Below are 14,775 nucleotides of genomic sequence, written 5' to 3' on the forward strand. Positions count from 1 at the left end.
AATATGTATGTTAGATTGTACTACATGGAATAATGGACTTATACATGACTTTTCTTTGTTTTGATATCAGCATTATAAATCAGCCGCCCTGTTCTCTAAATATCAGCATCGACCATTGAAAACCTGTATCGATCGACCACTTAGTCCCTTCCCTCTGTTCTGAGATAAAGTAGCTGCATGCAAGACAAGAAAAAATCTTATCTTGCATGCAGCTATGGTGTTCTGTCATTGCATCCTACTAGAATTTGGTGCAAAAGGAGTTGTAATTACGCTTTAAATGTACCATCACAAATCACTAAGGAGTTCCACAACACTGTCAATGCCCCAGTTGAGATATTTTTGGACTTAGAGAGCGCTGCTGGGCAACACAACTACATTATATCTGAAGTTTGATATTGTTTATACTGTCTCTGGGTTTATGCAGGAGAGGAGAGGAAGAAGGAAAGAGAGAAGAAGAGACAAGGGTGGAAAGGAGAGGAGGAACAAGAGGAGAGGAAAGGAAAGGACGAAAAGAAATGAGGAGAGGAAACAATGGGGAAAAGGAGAGAAGAAGAGAGGACATATGAGAGAGGAGGAGAGGAGGAAAGGAAAGGAGGAAAAGAAATGAGGAGAGGAAACAATGGGGAAAAGGAGGGAAGAAGAGAGGACATATGAGAGAGGAGGAGAGGAGGAAAGGAAAGGAGGAGAGGAAATAATGGGGAACAGGAGAGAAGAAGAGAGGACATATGAGAGAGGAGGAGAGGAGGAAAGGAAAGGAGGAAAAGAAATGAGGAGAGGAAACAATGGGGAAAAGGAGGGAAGAAGAGAGGACATATGAGAGAGGAGGAGAGGAGGAAAGGAAAGGAGGAGAGGAAATAATGGGGAACAGGAGAGAAGAAGAGAGGACATACAAGAGAGGAGAGAGAGAAGTTGGGAGAAGAGGAAACAAAGGAGGAGAGGTGAGGAAGAAAGGAGAGGAGGAGAGGAAATGAGAAAACAAATGAGGAGATGAACCGAGGAGGAAACAAAGGAGGAGAGGGGAATGAAGGGTTGTCAAGTCAGCATTCAGAGTCAGAGAAAAGTATCATCCATAAATGATGATCTGAATCATTGATCTGAACCTCAGACTGCAGCTCGTCTGTCAGCGACTTCAGCAATAGCCTATTAGTCACACATCAAAGCATCTACTGTGGTGTGTGCGTTCGCCTTTTGCTCATTTCAGACAGCAAATAACAGGACTTTCAGGGTGAGCGAACACAAGACTCGACTGTACTTGAGCTGGCTCTGCAGTGACACATGCTGAGAAGGATGTGGAAACAAGCGTAAAACAAGGATGCTGTACATCCGACACACTTCGTGTTCATCTCAGGTGTGTCCAGAGTGACTGAAGCAGAGCTCATATTAACAATAATTCAGTAAACACACACACACACACACACAGAGTGGTGAGTTGCCCACTCAGCGCTGGAGTCAGGTTCGCTGGCTCTCAGATATCACTGTGGCCGCAGAAACCAAAACCTTATTAATAAAACATGAGCGCTGATTGGCCAGAGAGGCACTGCTGCAGTGATGTGATAGAGCCTCAAAAGGCAGATAAGGTGACTGGAGAGCGGGGCCATCACATGATCTACGGCCCTGTTCCTCGATTTTGGTTAATGAGCGGCCTGAAGTCGTAGCAGCTACTTGTTTCACAAAGCTACTGCTTCTAACTCACTCAAACATATCTTAGATGCAGCAGTGGAAGAAGTAGTCAAATAATTTACACAAGTAAGAAAAAGTAGCAATACCACATTGTGTAGAACTACTAATATATGTATATTTTTATAAAAGTACAAAAATATTAGCATCAAAATGTACTTAAAGTACAAAAAGTAAAAGGTGGGGCTAATTTTAAAACAAGACAGTGATTATCTGTCCCTTAGTCAAGTATTTTATATTTGAAAATGTATAAAGGGAAATCTGGGGCCCTGATGCAGCTGATAACATTAATAATTATATTGTTATCTATAATTTAAAGGTCCTATGCTTATGTTTGACAGTAGAGGAGATGCTGGATCATCAGCCAGATTATGCACTGTTCTGCAGAGCTCTACTTATGTTTTAAAAAAGGGAGGATTGTAGTGGTTGTGTGCAGTGTAACATTACATTAAGCTTACAATCATGTTTATATGTTTACTATTTTTGTACTCTAGTAATTAAAATGGAACCCCCGTGGTTAAATTGATATATGTTGTGAACATCAGTAATATATCCTAGTATATTTTATTCACTGTAGAAATTCAGAATGTAATACTGATTTGCTGATACTGACCAATACGCAACATGTAAATATGTACTGGTAATTATTTTTTTCCACTTCAAACACTGATTAGATTCAACTTGATTTTCATTGCACAAGTACAGAGATAATTAAATGCAATTTAACATCTAACTGGAAGTGCAAAAGAAGAATAAAGTTTGGTCAAATGTACGTATGTATAGCGGTAATATCTGGAAAGGGTAGATTTGAATAGTTTAAAATATAAACAGTACAAAACATGTGCAGCAGTTACCGTAGGCAGAATATATAGTGCAGGTATAAGTACAGGTAATGGCATAGTAAGACATTATATTCAGAGTAGACAGCTGGAGGTATGGAGTATGGTGTATACAGTATGGACAGCAGTATAAATAGGTACGGGGGTATGTGAGACCAGGTAAGTGTATGTCCAGTAATGTGGCAGTGGTAAGATATATAGTATCTAACCCTCTTGTATAGTTTAATTTATACAATTATATGCCATATTATTATATTTGCTGATGATATTTTGTATTAATAATCTGAATGTATAAAGTAGCTAAAGCTGTCAAATAAATCTAGTGGAGTAGAAGTACTGTACAAGTACTTCAGTAAATGTACTTCATTACTTTTCACCGCTGCTCAAATGTAAGAAATAAAGAGTCCATTGTCTGTGCGCTTGATGCTGCTGATCGATGGAGACAGAGTTGGTCAGGTTCAGGACGAGAGCCCAGTCAGTCTGCTGAGCCTCAGTGGCGACAGCAGTGACAGAGCGGGTCAATGGCTGACAAGGGAACAGCTCACGTGACGGTAAACCCCGGTGGAGCTTAACATCAACTGGAATAAGAAGGACTTCTGCATCTGTTAGTTAATATTTTTTTGAGGGGAAATTGTGGGGGTGTTCACCTTTTATCTAAAATTGCATCATCCACTTTTTGAAAATAAAATTCAGGCAGAATACAAGAAAAGACATCCCAGTCTTTATTTTTAAGTTTCCAAGGGCAAACTGTTCGGTTTCAGGCGTGGGGGAGGACACAATGAAGTCAAAGGCACTTCAAAAGAAAATAAAGTGAACGCTATCTTCTGCATTTGACATTAGAGTCTTTCAAATAACCGGTATGAAGAAATTGGTTATTGTGCTTTCCATTACAATGTAAATAGTAAATAGCGCTGTTATTAATTCACCAACCTTTTAATCACTTTTAATTTCCTTGGTGTGGAATTCAACGAGTTAAAAGACCTTTTCAATAACATGGAATGCAAATTAACTGGAATTATTTCAGTACTTCCCAGCACTATATAACTAATTATAAATAATTTCTTTTGTTATAATTAATTAAATCTACGCAAACCTGAGCCCGGACAAGCGGCAGAAAATGGATGCATGAATTAAATAATGAAAAATTATTAATTAGTTCATTATAGTGCTTGCAAAAATTGACACTTGTCCATTATGAGAAGAGCTTTACTACTGTAGCTGCAGGAGTGACAGTGTTTGTGTTTGTCTGATGGTGCTCAACTCCACAGCTGCCTGCAGCCCAATCCACTGTCACAACAAGTGTGTAACTTCTCCTGACAGTCTGCAATCAGATACAAAGCTTTTTATCACTTACATTTAAGACATTTTGACGCCTTCTAAAAGTAAATACTTTTCCAGACCTGCAGATAACCTGCTGACAGACCTCATACCTTATGATAAGTAATGTTGTACATCCATCTTTAATACAAAGAGCACTGTCTTTTACTGTATTATCTATTAATGTTCAATTCTAACATGTTTTCAGAAGAACAGAATAGAATTCATGTTTTTATTAAAGCCGAAAAACAAGAAGAGGGAGGCGTCTGACAAGTGTCTGCAGTAGAGTTGTAATGATTACTCGATTAACCAATTAACTACTATTAATTTGACTATTTTGATTAATCACTTTGAGTCATTTTTTAAAGAAAAAATGTACAATATTTTCTTGTTTCTTTACTCCCTTATGACAGTGAACTGAATTTATTTGGGTTGTGGACAAAAGAAGACATTTGAGGACGTCGTCTTGGGCTTTGGACCTAGCAACTAATCGATTAATCAAGAAAATAATCGACAGAGTAATCAGTATTGAAAATCATCTCTTAGTTGCAGCACTAGTCTGCAGTTTTTCTTCTCAGGACAGCCTGTATGTAACCTGTGAGCCAGAACCCAGGGCACAAACAAAAGTTCAATCACTGACTTCCTGCTGCTCCTTAAGCTTGTGATGATCACAGTCCCCTCCCTTATTGACAAAGCTAGCTTGACAATAGGCAAGCTAGTTAGCTCAGAGACCTTTTATTCCTCTAAAACTCTTCATTAAATGAAATGTACAAACCTGAAAACAAAATGTCTGGCGGGAGTACACGACCCAGTGCGGAGAAAACTCGGACACTGTTGTGACTGACTAGTGCAAGCATGGTCCCGGCTGGCTGCTTCCATCACCTACACTGCATGTCCCTACGTACCATTACTTAGTTAAAGTATGTTATATATTAGTAATTGAAACCATTAAACAAATACTAACACTTCTCATAACAACAAACAAAGCACACATTTAGACACCAAGGAGGAAACACAGATTCACATTACTCCCATCCACCTAAATCTATTTGTGTTTATATAAACCTACCCAGGTTGGAAGAGGCTCGGCCCTGAGCTGCCCTGTCCTGCAGCTCCTGAGCAATTTCTAGCTGGTGTTGGTGGTACTGACGTGCCCTCTCCAGGTCCTGCAGATCATACATTTTAATTTATTACATTATGTAGAACTTACAGAATGTCAGAATACCCCTGATGTAGTTTTTCAGTTAACCGTATTTAAATGGCTTCATACCAACCTGCATGCATCGAGCAGCGTGACCCAGACCAGCATATGCCCTCATCTCGATCGCTCTGTCGCCCTGCTCTTGTGCCAGCTCCAGCACTCGCATATGGTAGGATATGGCCTTGTCGAAGTCCCGTTGAGAGTGGTAGGCGCTGCCCAGGTTGCTGTACGCTCGAGCCTCCTCACGCTGGTTCTCCAAAGTCTGCCAAAGACATCTTCATTTCATTTTTACTCAGAAACTGTCTCTGGTCCCCAAAGATCAGAAACTACTTCCCTTAAAATAGAATTTCTTTATCAGCAGGCATACATGGCTTCAAATAAAGCAAAAACTGACTTAAAATTAATCTCAGACGTTGAAATTCAGTTTGAAAAGTTTAGAAAGATGGAGATGGAGCCCACACACATCAAACAGATGGCATTTTGTTAAGTTACAAGCTGCAACATTTCCAGCTTTTGTCAAAACAAAACTACTTTATAAACTTTCAGAACCTTTATTCTGGTACAAATCTGTCAACAGATGGTCAATTTGTATGAATAGAGCGAGAGCGCTACAAAGACTGAGATGTTGTTGGCTGCAGTGGCTGGCTAGCTTAAAATTCTGCACTTCATCCAAAAAAAGACAACAAACATAAAAAGTGAAATGTGCACAGATTAATGTCTTTTGTTACAGTACGTGTAAGATTTGCTTGAAGAGCTGCACAGTGGTCCAAATATCTACAGGCTCAGCAACCAGTGTCCTGAATATGCAATAACTTTGTTATAAAATACTGCATTCAGCAAATGATAGATGTGGTAAAATACACACAACGACATTAGAAAAACTCCTGAATGAAACATCCAGTAAATGTTGCTGTAACCCTTCCAAAAAAAAGCAGCCCCCTCCCTGTTTAAATTTAGTGTTCATACAAATCACCCTTCTCTCTATAATAAACCTGAATTCAATTACTGGATGTAGCTGATGACTTTATGTTCAGTAAGTACCTCTAGTTGGGTGATGTATTACATGTCTACTTGGGATATCCATTTTTAGCCTGTTTGTTAAACAACGTCTTTCCTGTGAATATATTTTAACTACTTTTCCATGTGGGAGCCACAGAAATGAATCTATCAATCAATCGAGGTAACAGGCATTTCTGATTTACGAGACGATGTGTAGTTTGTCACCATTGTTGTCATGTTTTTAACATGTTATTAGGTTGAAGAAACACATACTTTTCTAAGGTAATTATGACGTTAAGTGGCGATTCAGTATTTATTATTTTTGTTACTGTCAACAAGTGAGATCAGTATCATCCTGAATGCTTTGGATAGGAAGCTGTATTGCTCCTGATGAGCAGTTTGCATGGCGGCCATTAGCGTATGAATGCGTGTGTGAATGTGACAAGCATTGTAAAGCGCTTTGAGTGGTCGCTAGACCAGAAACTGCTGTTTAAACACAAACAAGTCCATTTACCATTTAGCTGCAGATGAATCCAGATGTGGTGCTCTAGTGAGTATTTAGGGCAGCAGCAGGTGTATGTGGGACTGAGTCAGAATAAACTACAGCTTGTGTTCATGGTGATGAAGGAACATGTCACCCAGTGCAGCAGTGACGCTCACTGATGGGTTTTTGGGCAACAACGGAGTTTTATGGCTCAGAGGAAGAGGAGACATCAGGCTTTGATACACAGATGATACTTGTTAGTGGAAACATTCCCTGTTGGTTTTGGTCTTTCCATGAATTTTGTTGACAATAAAGCGGAACATACAATACGTTGTGGGAACAACCTGTAATCTGCCAGAAGAGTTTAGGAGGAACAAAGTTTCCCCCCATCAGAGACATTATAGATCATAGATGTAGTACTGCACCTTTGAAATGTCCAAGTGCTGCTCGTGGCACTGAACTGCATTGGTGAAGTCTCCAAGTGCCGTGTACACGGCGCCCATGTTGCCCAGCTGGCGAGCCTCGGAGAGCTGGCACTGGGTTTGTCGCGCAAGCAGCACACACTGTTTATGGCTCGCCAGTGCGTTGGGGTAGTCACCGATAGCTGTGTACACATGGCCCAGACTGCTGAGAGCATCGGACGCAGCCTGAAATCACACCAACATACACCGGTTAGTAATCAGAGCCCAGCAAAAAAGCACAAAACCATGCACATAGTGCCAGAAAAGATCTGGGAATGTGGTAAACTGGCTAAAAAGAAGTCAGACACAAGCAGTCAGAACTTAACTGTACTTGTTATAGTTGTGCTTATATTTATATTTGCATTTATATGAAACTGCATATTGTTAAAGTATTTTTTACTTATACCAGTATTCGAGGATGATTCGGCTGTTTTGTCTTGTTTTTAATAGGGGCGTACTGACACTTGGGCAGGCTGTCCGAGCACAATTGTTTTTCACAATTTTATCCAATTATTATTTTACCATTAGTATTGTTTATATAACAGGAACAATGCGCAGTACGTCTAGCAATGTAATGTATGTATTATATAATGTATAGCACCAGATACAGCTAAGGGCTATGAATGTGGAGCTAAATCCAGTGTCAGACTCAATCTTAACAATCAAAGTCAACCCTGATGAGCGTATCAGCATTTGAAGTTTCTTAGATCTCAATCATAGCGCCTGGACAGTAAGCGGATGCTGCTTAGAGAGAATGTAAAAAGAGAGAGGGGACAAAAATAGGATAAGCGAGGGGGATATCACCTCCTGCCATCCCATATGGAAACGTTTCCTTTGGAAGATGCACACATAGCTAATCTCTCACATCCTATTAAACCCTGCTGTGAGCTTCTCACCCTGCACCGCCACCACTCAGGTTCCTGCAGTTTTCTTATTGCTGTATTTTAGTTAGCACATAAGATACTTTTACAGCACTTTGAGCCGTCTACTGATTTTTAGCGCCGCTCTTCCTGCTAATTACAGGACCTCTTCAGGCATAATACCATGCAAATCATGAAGAGTGCGTTTCAGCTAATGTTCACACCGTTGTTGTCTTCACATGAACTCACACACACACACACACACACACACACACACACACACAAACATAGCTCCCTCTTGTAAAACTCTCTAGTTTGCTTCTCTGATTAGACAGAGAGAGACATGAGACACGGTTTGCTGCACTCCTGCTCTTGCTTTAGTAATTTGAAACCTGCCTACTCATTTGCTAACTAATCTTACGGTTATTGGTATTGATTGGTTCTCTATCAGAGGAGTCATGGGAAATAATCGTCAGGTAGAGAAAGTCTGTTTCTAATTAACCAGGAAAATTAAGAAGGCGAGAGCAACATAGACTGTATTGACAAATTTCAAATTTATCATTGTGTGCTGTGTCTATAGGTGTGAACACATACACCTTCGTACACACCTAACGCACAAAAACATAAATATTATTTAGAGATAGAGATATAGACTGTTAAACTGTTTAAAATGACTAAATTCCAACAGTTAATATTTTAAAAGTGTTACACAAAATGGGTTTGCAACTGTACATTGTACAATAAAATAAATTTAAATCAAACTAAATTGATTATTAGACTAGAAATATTATATATTTCACAGGATGGATATAGTTTTTATATTATGTGCCATGTAAGAACACAAATATAAAAATAACAGTCCTTCTGGCAGTTCTGATGTGGGGGCATTCACTGGCAAAGGAATAAACACTCAGTTTTCACATTAATTAGACACGTCAACATTTCTGTCTTTACATAGGTCTGACAATACCTCAGTTTTACCATCAGCACCCGAATCTCAGTCTGCCATCTACATTTTGGCTGCAGCATCTCAATGCAAATGAGGGCCAGTGGGAATTCCCAACACCAGACACAGTGTTCTCCACCCCAAAACAATAAACAGACATTTTAGGAACATGTGTCGAGCCATCGTTAATGTTATAAATTACACCCGTACTTTGACTGAAACTTTGGTTGATATCTTTGCATTTATCTCAACAAGTATTGGATGGATAGCCATAAGTTTGGTACAGACATTCATGTTCCTCTCAGGATGAGAGGTAAAAACTCCCCTCACCTTTCTTTCTTCTAGCACCACCAACTCATTTTACAAGGATTTCTTTTAAAATACTTGTAAAACGAGTGACATTCCAGCCTCAGCTGTACTTTGAGTTTTATGCTAATTAACAAATGTCACCATGCTGAAACGCTAAGCTAAAATGGTGAGCATGGTAAACATTATACCTACTTAAAATCCACATGTTAGCAGCTCTGTTAGTTAGCTCTCATCAGAGAGACTGATATTTGCTCGGCTCTGATCTGGGATTTCCCTGCCCTTCCACACGCTTATGTGGAAAGCCATGATGGAGAGCATCTCCCTGCCCATCCATGTGCATACATGGAAAGCCTGAGCCAGAGAGCAGCAAATATTGCCCTAGGGAACTTGCCAATGAATGCTAAGAGAGGAATCAGTTGATGTGGGTGGCTTTGAGACGGGCTGCTTTCAGTTCATGTGCTGGGATTGTGAGCTGAGCTGGACTTTGTTGCCTGCCTGAACTAACGCTATGCTCAATTAACATGCTGATTTTAGCCTTCAGCATTTTATTGCTTGATAACTTCGTGCGAAGTTTCTAGGAAACAATCTCCACAAGCAGCTGATCAGAAACATGAATGGTCAGTTAAAGCCTGTAGTGTTGATGTGTTGGTGGAGAGGAAAGTCTAAAACAGTCTTGTTTCCCTCACAGGAAACATGGCACCTGTAATAATGATTCTGATCTGTTGAACGCAGCACACATCTTATATCTGTGAACACACAGTGATGTAGTTATCAATAAACCCTGTCCTGAGGTACAGACTCTCACTGTAAAAAGGATCTCCTAAATGTAATCACAGTGACCCTCTGAACACAAACAGCATTTGTGTGTCTTCAGTTGCTGTTGATTCTATAGTGTGACTGCACACAGACTCACACCAGCAACACACACACACACACAGACACAGACATGCACGCAAACTCCAAAATTAAAATATGACTTTGACCTTTCAAAGCACACAATGAGGGACAGCAAAGAACAAGTCAGACTATAATGAAATATTTTCAAGTTTAAACAATGTGAGAGAGTGGAGGAGAAGGAGTTATGAATTATTAAAGAGGGGTTATTAGCATGTTCGTTACTCATTTATATCCCAAAGGTTCTCTCCTTCTCTCTTGGATTCTTCAACAGAAACACAACAGTCAGAATTAAATTTCCTGAAGAACAAAAAAAAAAAAAGAAAATCATAGAAAGAAAATAATTAAATAAAATTACAATTAAATGACATAGAAACATTTATACAAATATGTACCAATTAAAGGTTTTTAGAGTGACAACATACAAAGAAATCTCCTCCAGCCATTTAACACACACACACATGTCCATCTTAGTGCAATAAGACCAAGAAAATGAGGACAAACTCCTGAAAAAACTGCATTCAAAATATTACAAAAGTGAAAGTATAAAAGTATTATTAACAAATTGTACTTGATGTTTTAAAAATGAAAGTACTGCTTCTGCTGTAAAATGTCTCCTGTTCCTGATATCAGATCCTGATCCTGTCACCGCTGATGCCTCAATGTTAGAGCAGTATCTTACTGCTGTAGCTGGTCGAGGTGGAGCTAGTTTTACTACTTTATACATTTAGCTGGTTTAAACTACTTTATATACAGTTAGTTGGTTTCCAACCTAGGGGTTTGGTCCCTTTAAGGAGTCACTCTTTGGTGGAACTGCTAACAACTCAGAGACATCTGAAACGCGACAAGGAGCCACAACTCAAAGTACTACATCACGTTCACCCATTCACCCTCTGATGAAACAGCCACAGGAGCAATTTGGGGTTCAGTATCTTGTATCCTGCTCAAGAACACTTCGACAGGAGGAGAGGGAGGAGCCGGGGGATCCAACCACGGTCTTCCAATTAGCAGGCAACCTGCACCTAAGCCACAGCCGCCCAAATAAGTTACCTTATTCTGTGTTACTATTAACTAAAGATGTCAGATTAAGGTAATGTAAAAAATAAAATATATACATCTGAAGAATAGTGTAGTTGAAGCACACAATTTTCACGTAAAGGTACGTTAAAACTGTACAGTACTTTAGTAAATGTACTTAGTTACTTTCCACCACAGAAAACTACCTTTAATACAGCTACACTATGTGGAGTGGGTGAGGAAAAAACTTCTGTTCCAATGCCTGCGAGTAGATAAGACACATTTCACGTTCCTGTAAATCCGAGCCTTAATGAATGCTCAAAACTGTCACTGAAAACAGCCAAACTGACCTTTAGTGGAATTTACCACTTCTAATTACCATCAGGACGCCCCGCTCTTTTCATCTCTGTTCACGTGTGTCTTTGTGTGTGCTATACACGTGGGTGTGTGTGCTCAAGAAAGACGACGGCACACATCCACTGAAATCCCAATTCCCAGCAAAGTGATGAGTGTAAACACATAAAATCCAGTTGACACATCTCTGAGGCAGGACAGGGAGATTTAATAAATGACGAGAAGGCCTCTGTGTGTACAGTCAACTGGCCAGACGAGTGTTTGATTTCCCGCAAGGACACATTGTTTCCCCTGCACGAGAAAACACACAAAAAAAAATCCAATCATGTTGTGTCTGGGACTCTGAGCCGGCCCACAGTATGTGTGTGTTGTTTACGTCTGTGTTTATATATATGAAAAAGATGGAGAGATTGACAACTGTTGTCATTTTGCACAGAAAGAAAACCAAAGAATCATAATATGCAACCTGTCGTCACGCTTTATTTTTATATAATGCTGCAGGAAAGCACCAAATCTCATTAGGAGGGTCTGTGCTGGCAAGAAGAGAAAAACCTTGTGAGTAAAAATGTGTAGGAAGGAAAAGATGAATCACTAAATCTAATGCATGAAAATAGAGATGAATAGAGACAGAAAGATTAGCGGTGGCACTGCCTCCTCTGCTCGATAAACTGGCAGCGATAGATGCAGGAGGTTTTGAACAGCGATGCTCAATCACCCAAAAAATACGAGCTTTTCACCCTCAGCATGGGATAAAGGAAGAAATTAGTTCTCCTGCTGCATCAGAGGGAAATGACAGATCTGAGTTAACTTGGTTTGTGTTGGTCTGACTCTGAGAGACTCAAAGTCTGTGTCAGTTCAAACCTCAGAGTCTACAAAGTGAAGCCAATGTGGAAGTGCCTTAAAACTGCATTGTTTCTAAAAGCCAGCAGGGGGCGACGCCACTGGTGGCAAAAAGAGGTCAGATTGTATAGAAGTCTATGACAAAATGTTTCTACTTCTCACCTGATTGATTACCTCAGTAAACACTTTCCTAATGACTTTATGGTCTCAGTCGTTAGTTTCAAGTCTTCTTCAACACAGCATGATGTTCATTTAGTAAATTATGATCCCATTTAGAGGAAAATAGACCAGAAAGCAGTAGATGTTTTAGAGCATGGCTATCTTGTGATTGACAAGATAGCCATTGACCTGTCTATCAGGATAGAGGCAACTCATACCCGCTGCACAGTGTAAATTTAACCAGTGTCATTGAAAAAGCTTATTAGGAATTGGAATATTAATTTGTCCGCTAGGCTATGAAGATTTTGTTTTAAGCCTGTTTTTCTCCAGCCAAAATCAGCAACACAGTTAACATGAATTACGGATGCACCTTACTAACCAAGCTAGGGAGCGCCACCCTCTCGTTGCAACGACTCTTAGTCTGTCTTCGCCGCCACAGTCTCTTAGTACTCCCTTCCACCTCATTGTTGGTCCATGAAAAGAAATATCTGATGTGGTTCCAGGGTGCGAATGAGCCCCTTCATGAGACATCAGCTCCCCTAAACACATGATTTGTGATATTTTGGGGGGTCAAAATATTGACAGCTTGCTTTATTGAGATTAATCTCTATATTTCTCTATCATCATGGATCGTGTGGAGCATCAGCCTTCATCCAGCCAGAGGGAACAATCACCTGCCGTACGCAGCGGGCCGGTCGCTCCTCGGTCTCCCGTCCCTGGTCCGCCCCACTCCCTCTCCGTGCTGTGAACGGTTCATGATCGTTCCCTCTGGCTGGATGAATGTTAGGCATGATCCATGCACTATTGCTGCTGGGGGCTCCCTGCAGCGCCACGCAACTTTCTAAATTCTTCCCTCTCACGGAGAAAAGAAAGGTCAGGTCGCAAACACAGCCGCAGCTGTTGTGTGAAGCGTAATTGTAGCAAAATGGTTACATATGTTAATAATAATAATAATTATTATAATAAGACAAAATAATAAGACAAACATGCCTTACTTTCACAGTTAGCCCCAGGCCTACATGCTTGCAGCTATTAATAATTCAGCAGTAAGAATCACAGTCTGTCTCCCAACGTCCCGTCCCACAGGAGCAAAAAACTGAATCTGAAACTGCGGAGTAGACAATCTGCTTCCTGTATTTACCGGCATGCCCAGTGTACATGAACGGCCCCTCGATGTGTGTTTTCAGTCATTTTAATATAGGCCTAGACGGAGATCAGTTCTGGTACACAGCTAAAACGATGGTGTGGACGGAGATCATTTTTGTTTTAAAACGAAAGCGTAGTAGATGTGGATGTAGCCAAATTTCTACTACAACCACTAAGTGTTAGTTTATCAGTCCTGCTCCCTGTTACCTTGTGTCTCCGGTGTCTTTTGGAATTTCTACGCGTTTATGTTGTTTTGGATTTATTTGCCTTTTTGTTATTATGGATTTCCTTTGCCTCATTTTAAACTGCCTGCCTCACCTCTGCTGTAAGTTCCACTTCAAACTACATTAACAGCATCTGCTCTACGTGGTGTCTGCACCAGGGTCCAAATACTCTACTTCCTGTGTCAGCACTGAGCTAAACATAACACAAATATTTTATTTTGTCTCACCAACACTCCACAATTCCATTTACAACAATGTAAAACAGAGTGAATGTTTGGAATTTCTACTTGATAAACAGGCTTACACAATTAATTGATTCCCCAAAATGTTGCTTATTCACGTTCTCTCAAAGTGTTTCAGCAGTGGACTGAATTATATTGCGAATGTGTTGCCTTTTGTGTGTCCACCCCTGTAGGTAAAACATCAGCTCTCTGCAGGCAGTGTCTATGTTTGGAAGCATAAACACTCAGACATCGCACACATAAACACATGTAACATCACAAACCAAACACACACACACACACACACACACCAGGAGATATGGATTTCTGTTGATGACCATGTTTCAGTTGCCTAAGGCTGTGCACCTGAAGTCAAAACACAGACACTCAACTCTGTCTGTGGCTCCCCACAGGAAACAGACACACAAGCTCTGGTGGAGAAACTATATTACTTCTGTGAGCTCCAAGGTCAACAAGATTAATCACAAAACTAGATATGTGTGTGTAAAATTAATGTGACAGAGCTGGTCGGACAATTTTAACCAATTGTCAAAACAGAAACATAAAGACGCACGGACAAAGAAATAACCAGACATGCTGTATTCCTGTTAGTCGCTCGCTGCTTTCATTAAAATGAGCCTGCTCAAACGCTCATTCGTCTTACTGACAGGTGTTCAATCCGCCTCTCTAGATCCAGGATTCAATCACATGCTATTAAGTGTGTTTCTGAGTGTAATATCGAACCGCTGGTGTGTGAGGGTCCAGTTGAGCCTTTGTGAACATACTGTGGCCGGAGCGCAGTTTTAATAAAAGTGAAACATCTTATT

The 14,775-nt window shown here is 40.2% G+C and overlaps 1 protein-coding gene across 2 annotated transcripts in view; it reads right to left on the bottom strand.

The window, feature by feature from the left end:
- ttc28 (tetratricopeptide repeat domain 28) overlaps positions 1-14,775 on the bottom strand; it is a 165,470-nt gene that overhangs the window by 38,665 nt on the left and 112,030 nt on the right. For both annotated transcript variants that reach the window (XM_046067824.1, XM_046067823.1), the window contains exons 6-8: positions 6,943-7,164; positions 5,108-5,296; positions 4,903-4,999 (exon numbers count right to left, since the gene is read on the bottom strand). In XM_046067824.1, coding sequence (XP_045923780.1) covers positions 4,903-4,999; positions 5,108-5,296; positions 6,943-7,164 — 508 coding nt within the window. The remainder of the gene's footprint in view (positions 1-4,902; positions 5,000-5,107; positions 5,297-6,942; positions 7,165-14,775) is intronic.

This window comes from Micropterus dolomieu, linkage group LG13, assembly GCF_021292245.1.
Source record: "Micropterus dolomieu isolate WLL.071019.BEF.003 ecotype Adirondacks linkage group LG13, ASM2129224v1, whole genome shotgun sequence".
Lineage (NCBI taxonomy): Eukaryota > Metazoa > Chordata > Actinopteri > Centrarchiformes > Centrarchidae > Micropterus > Micropterus dolomieu.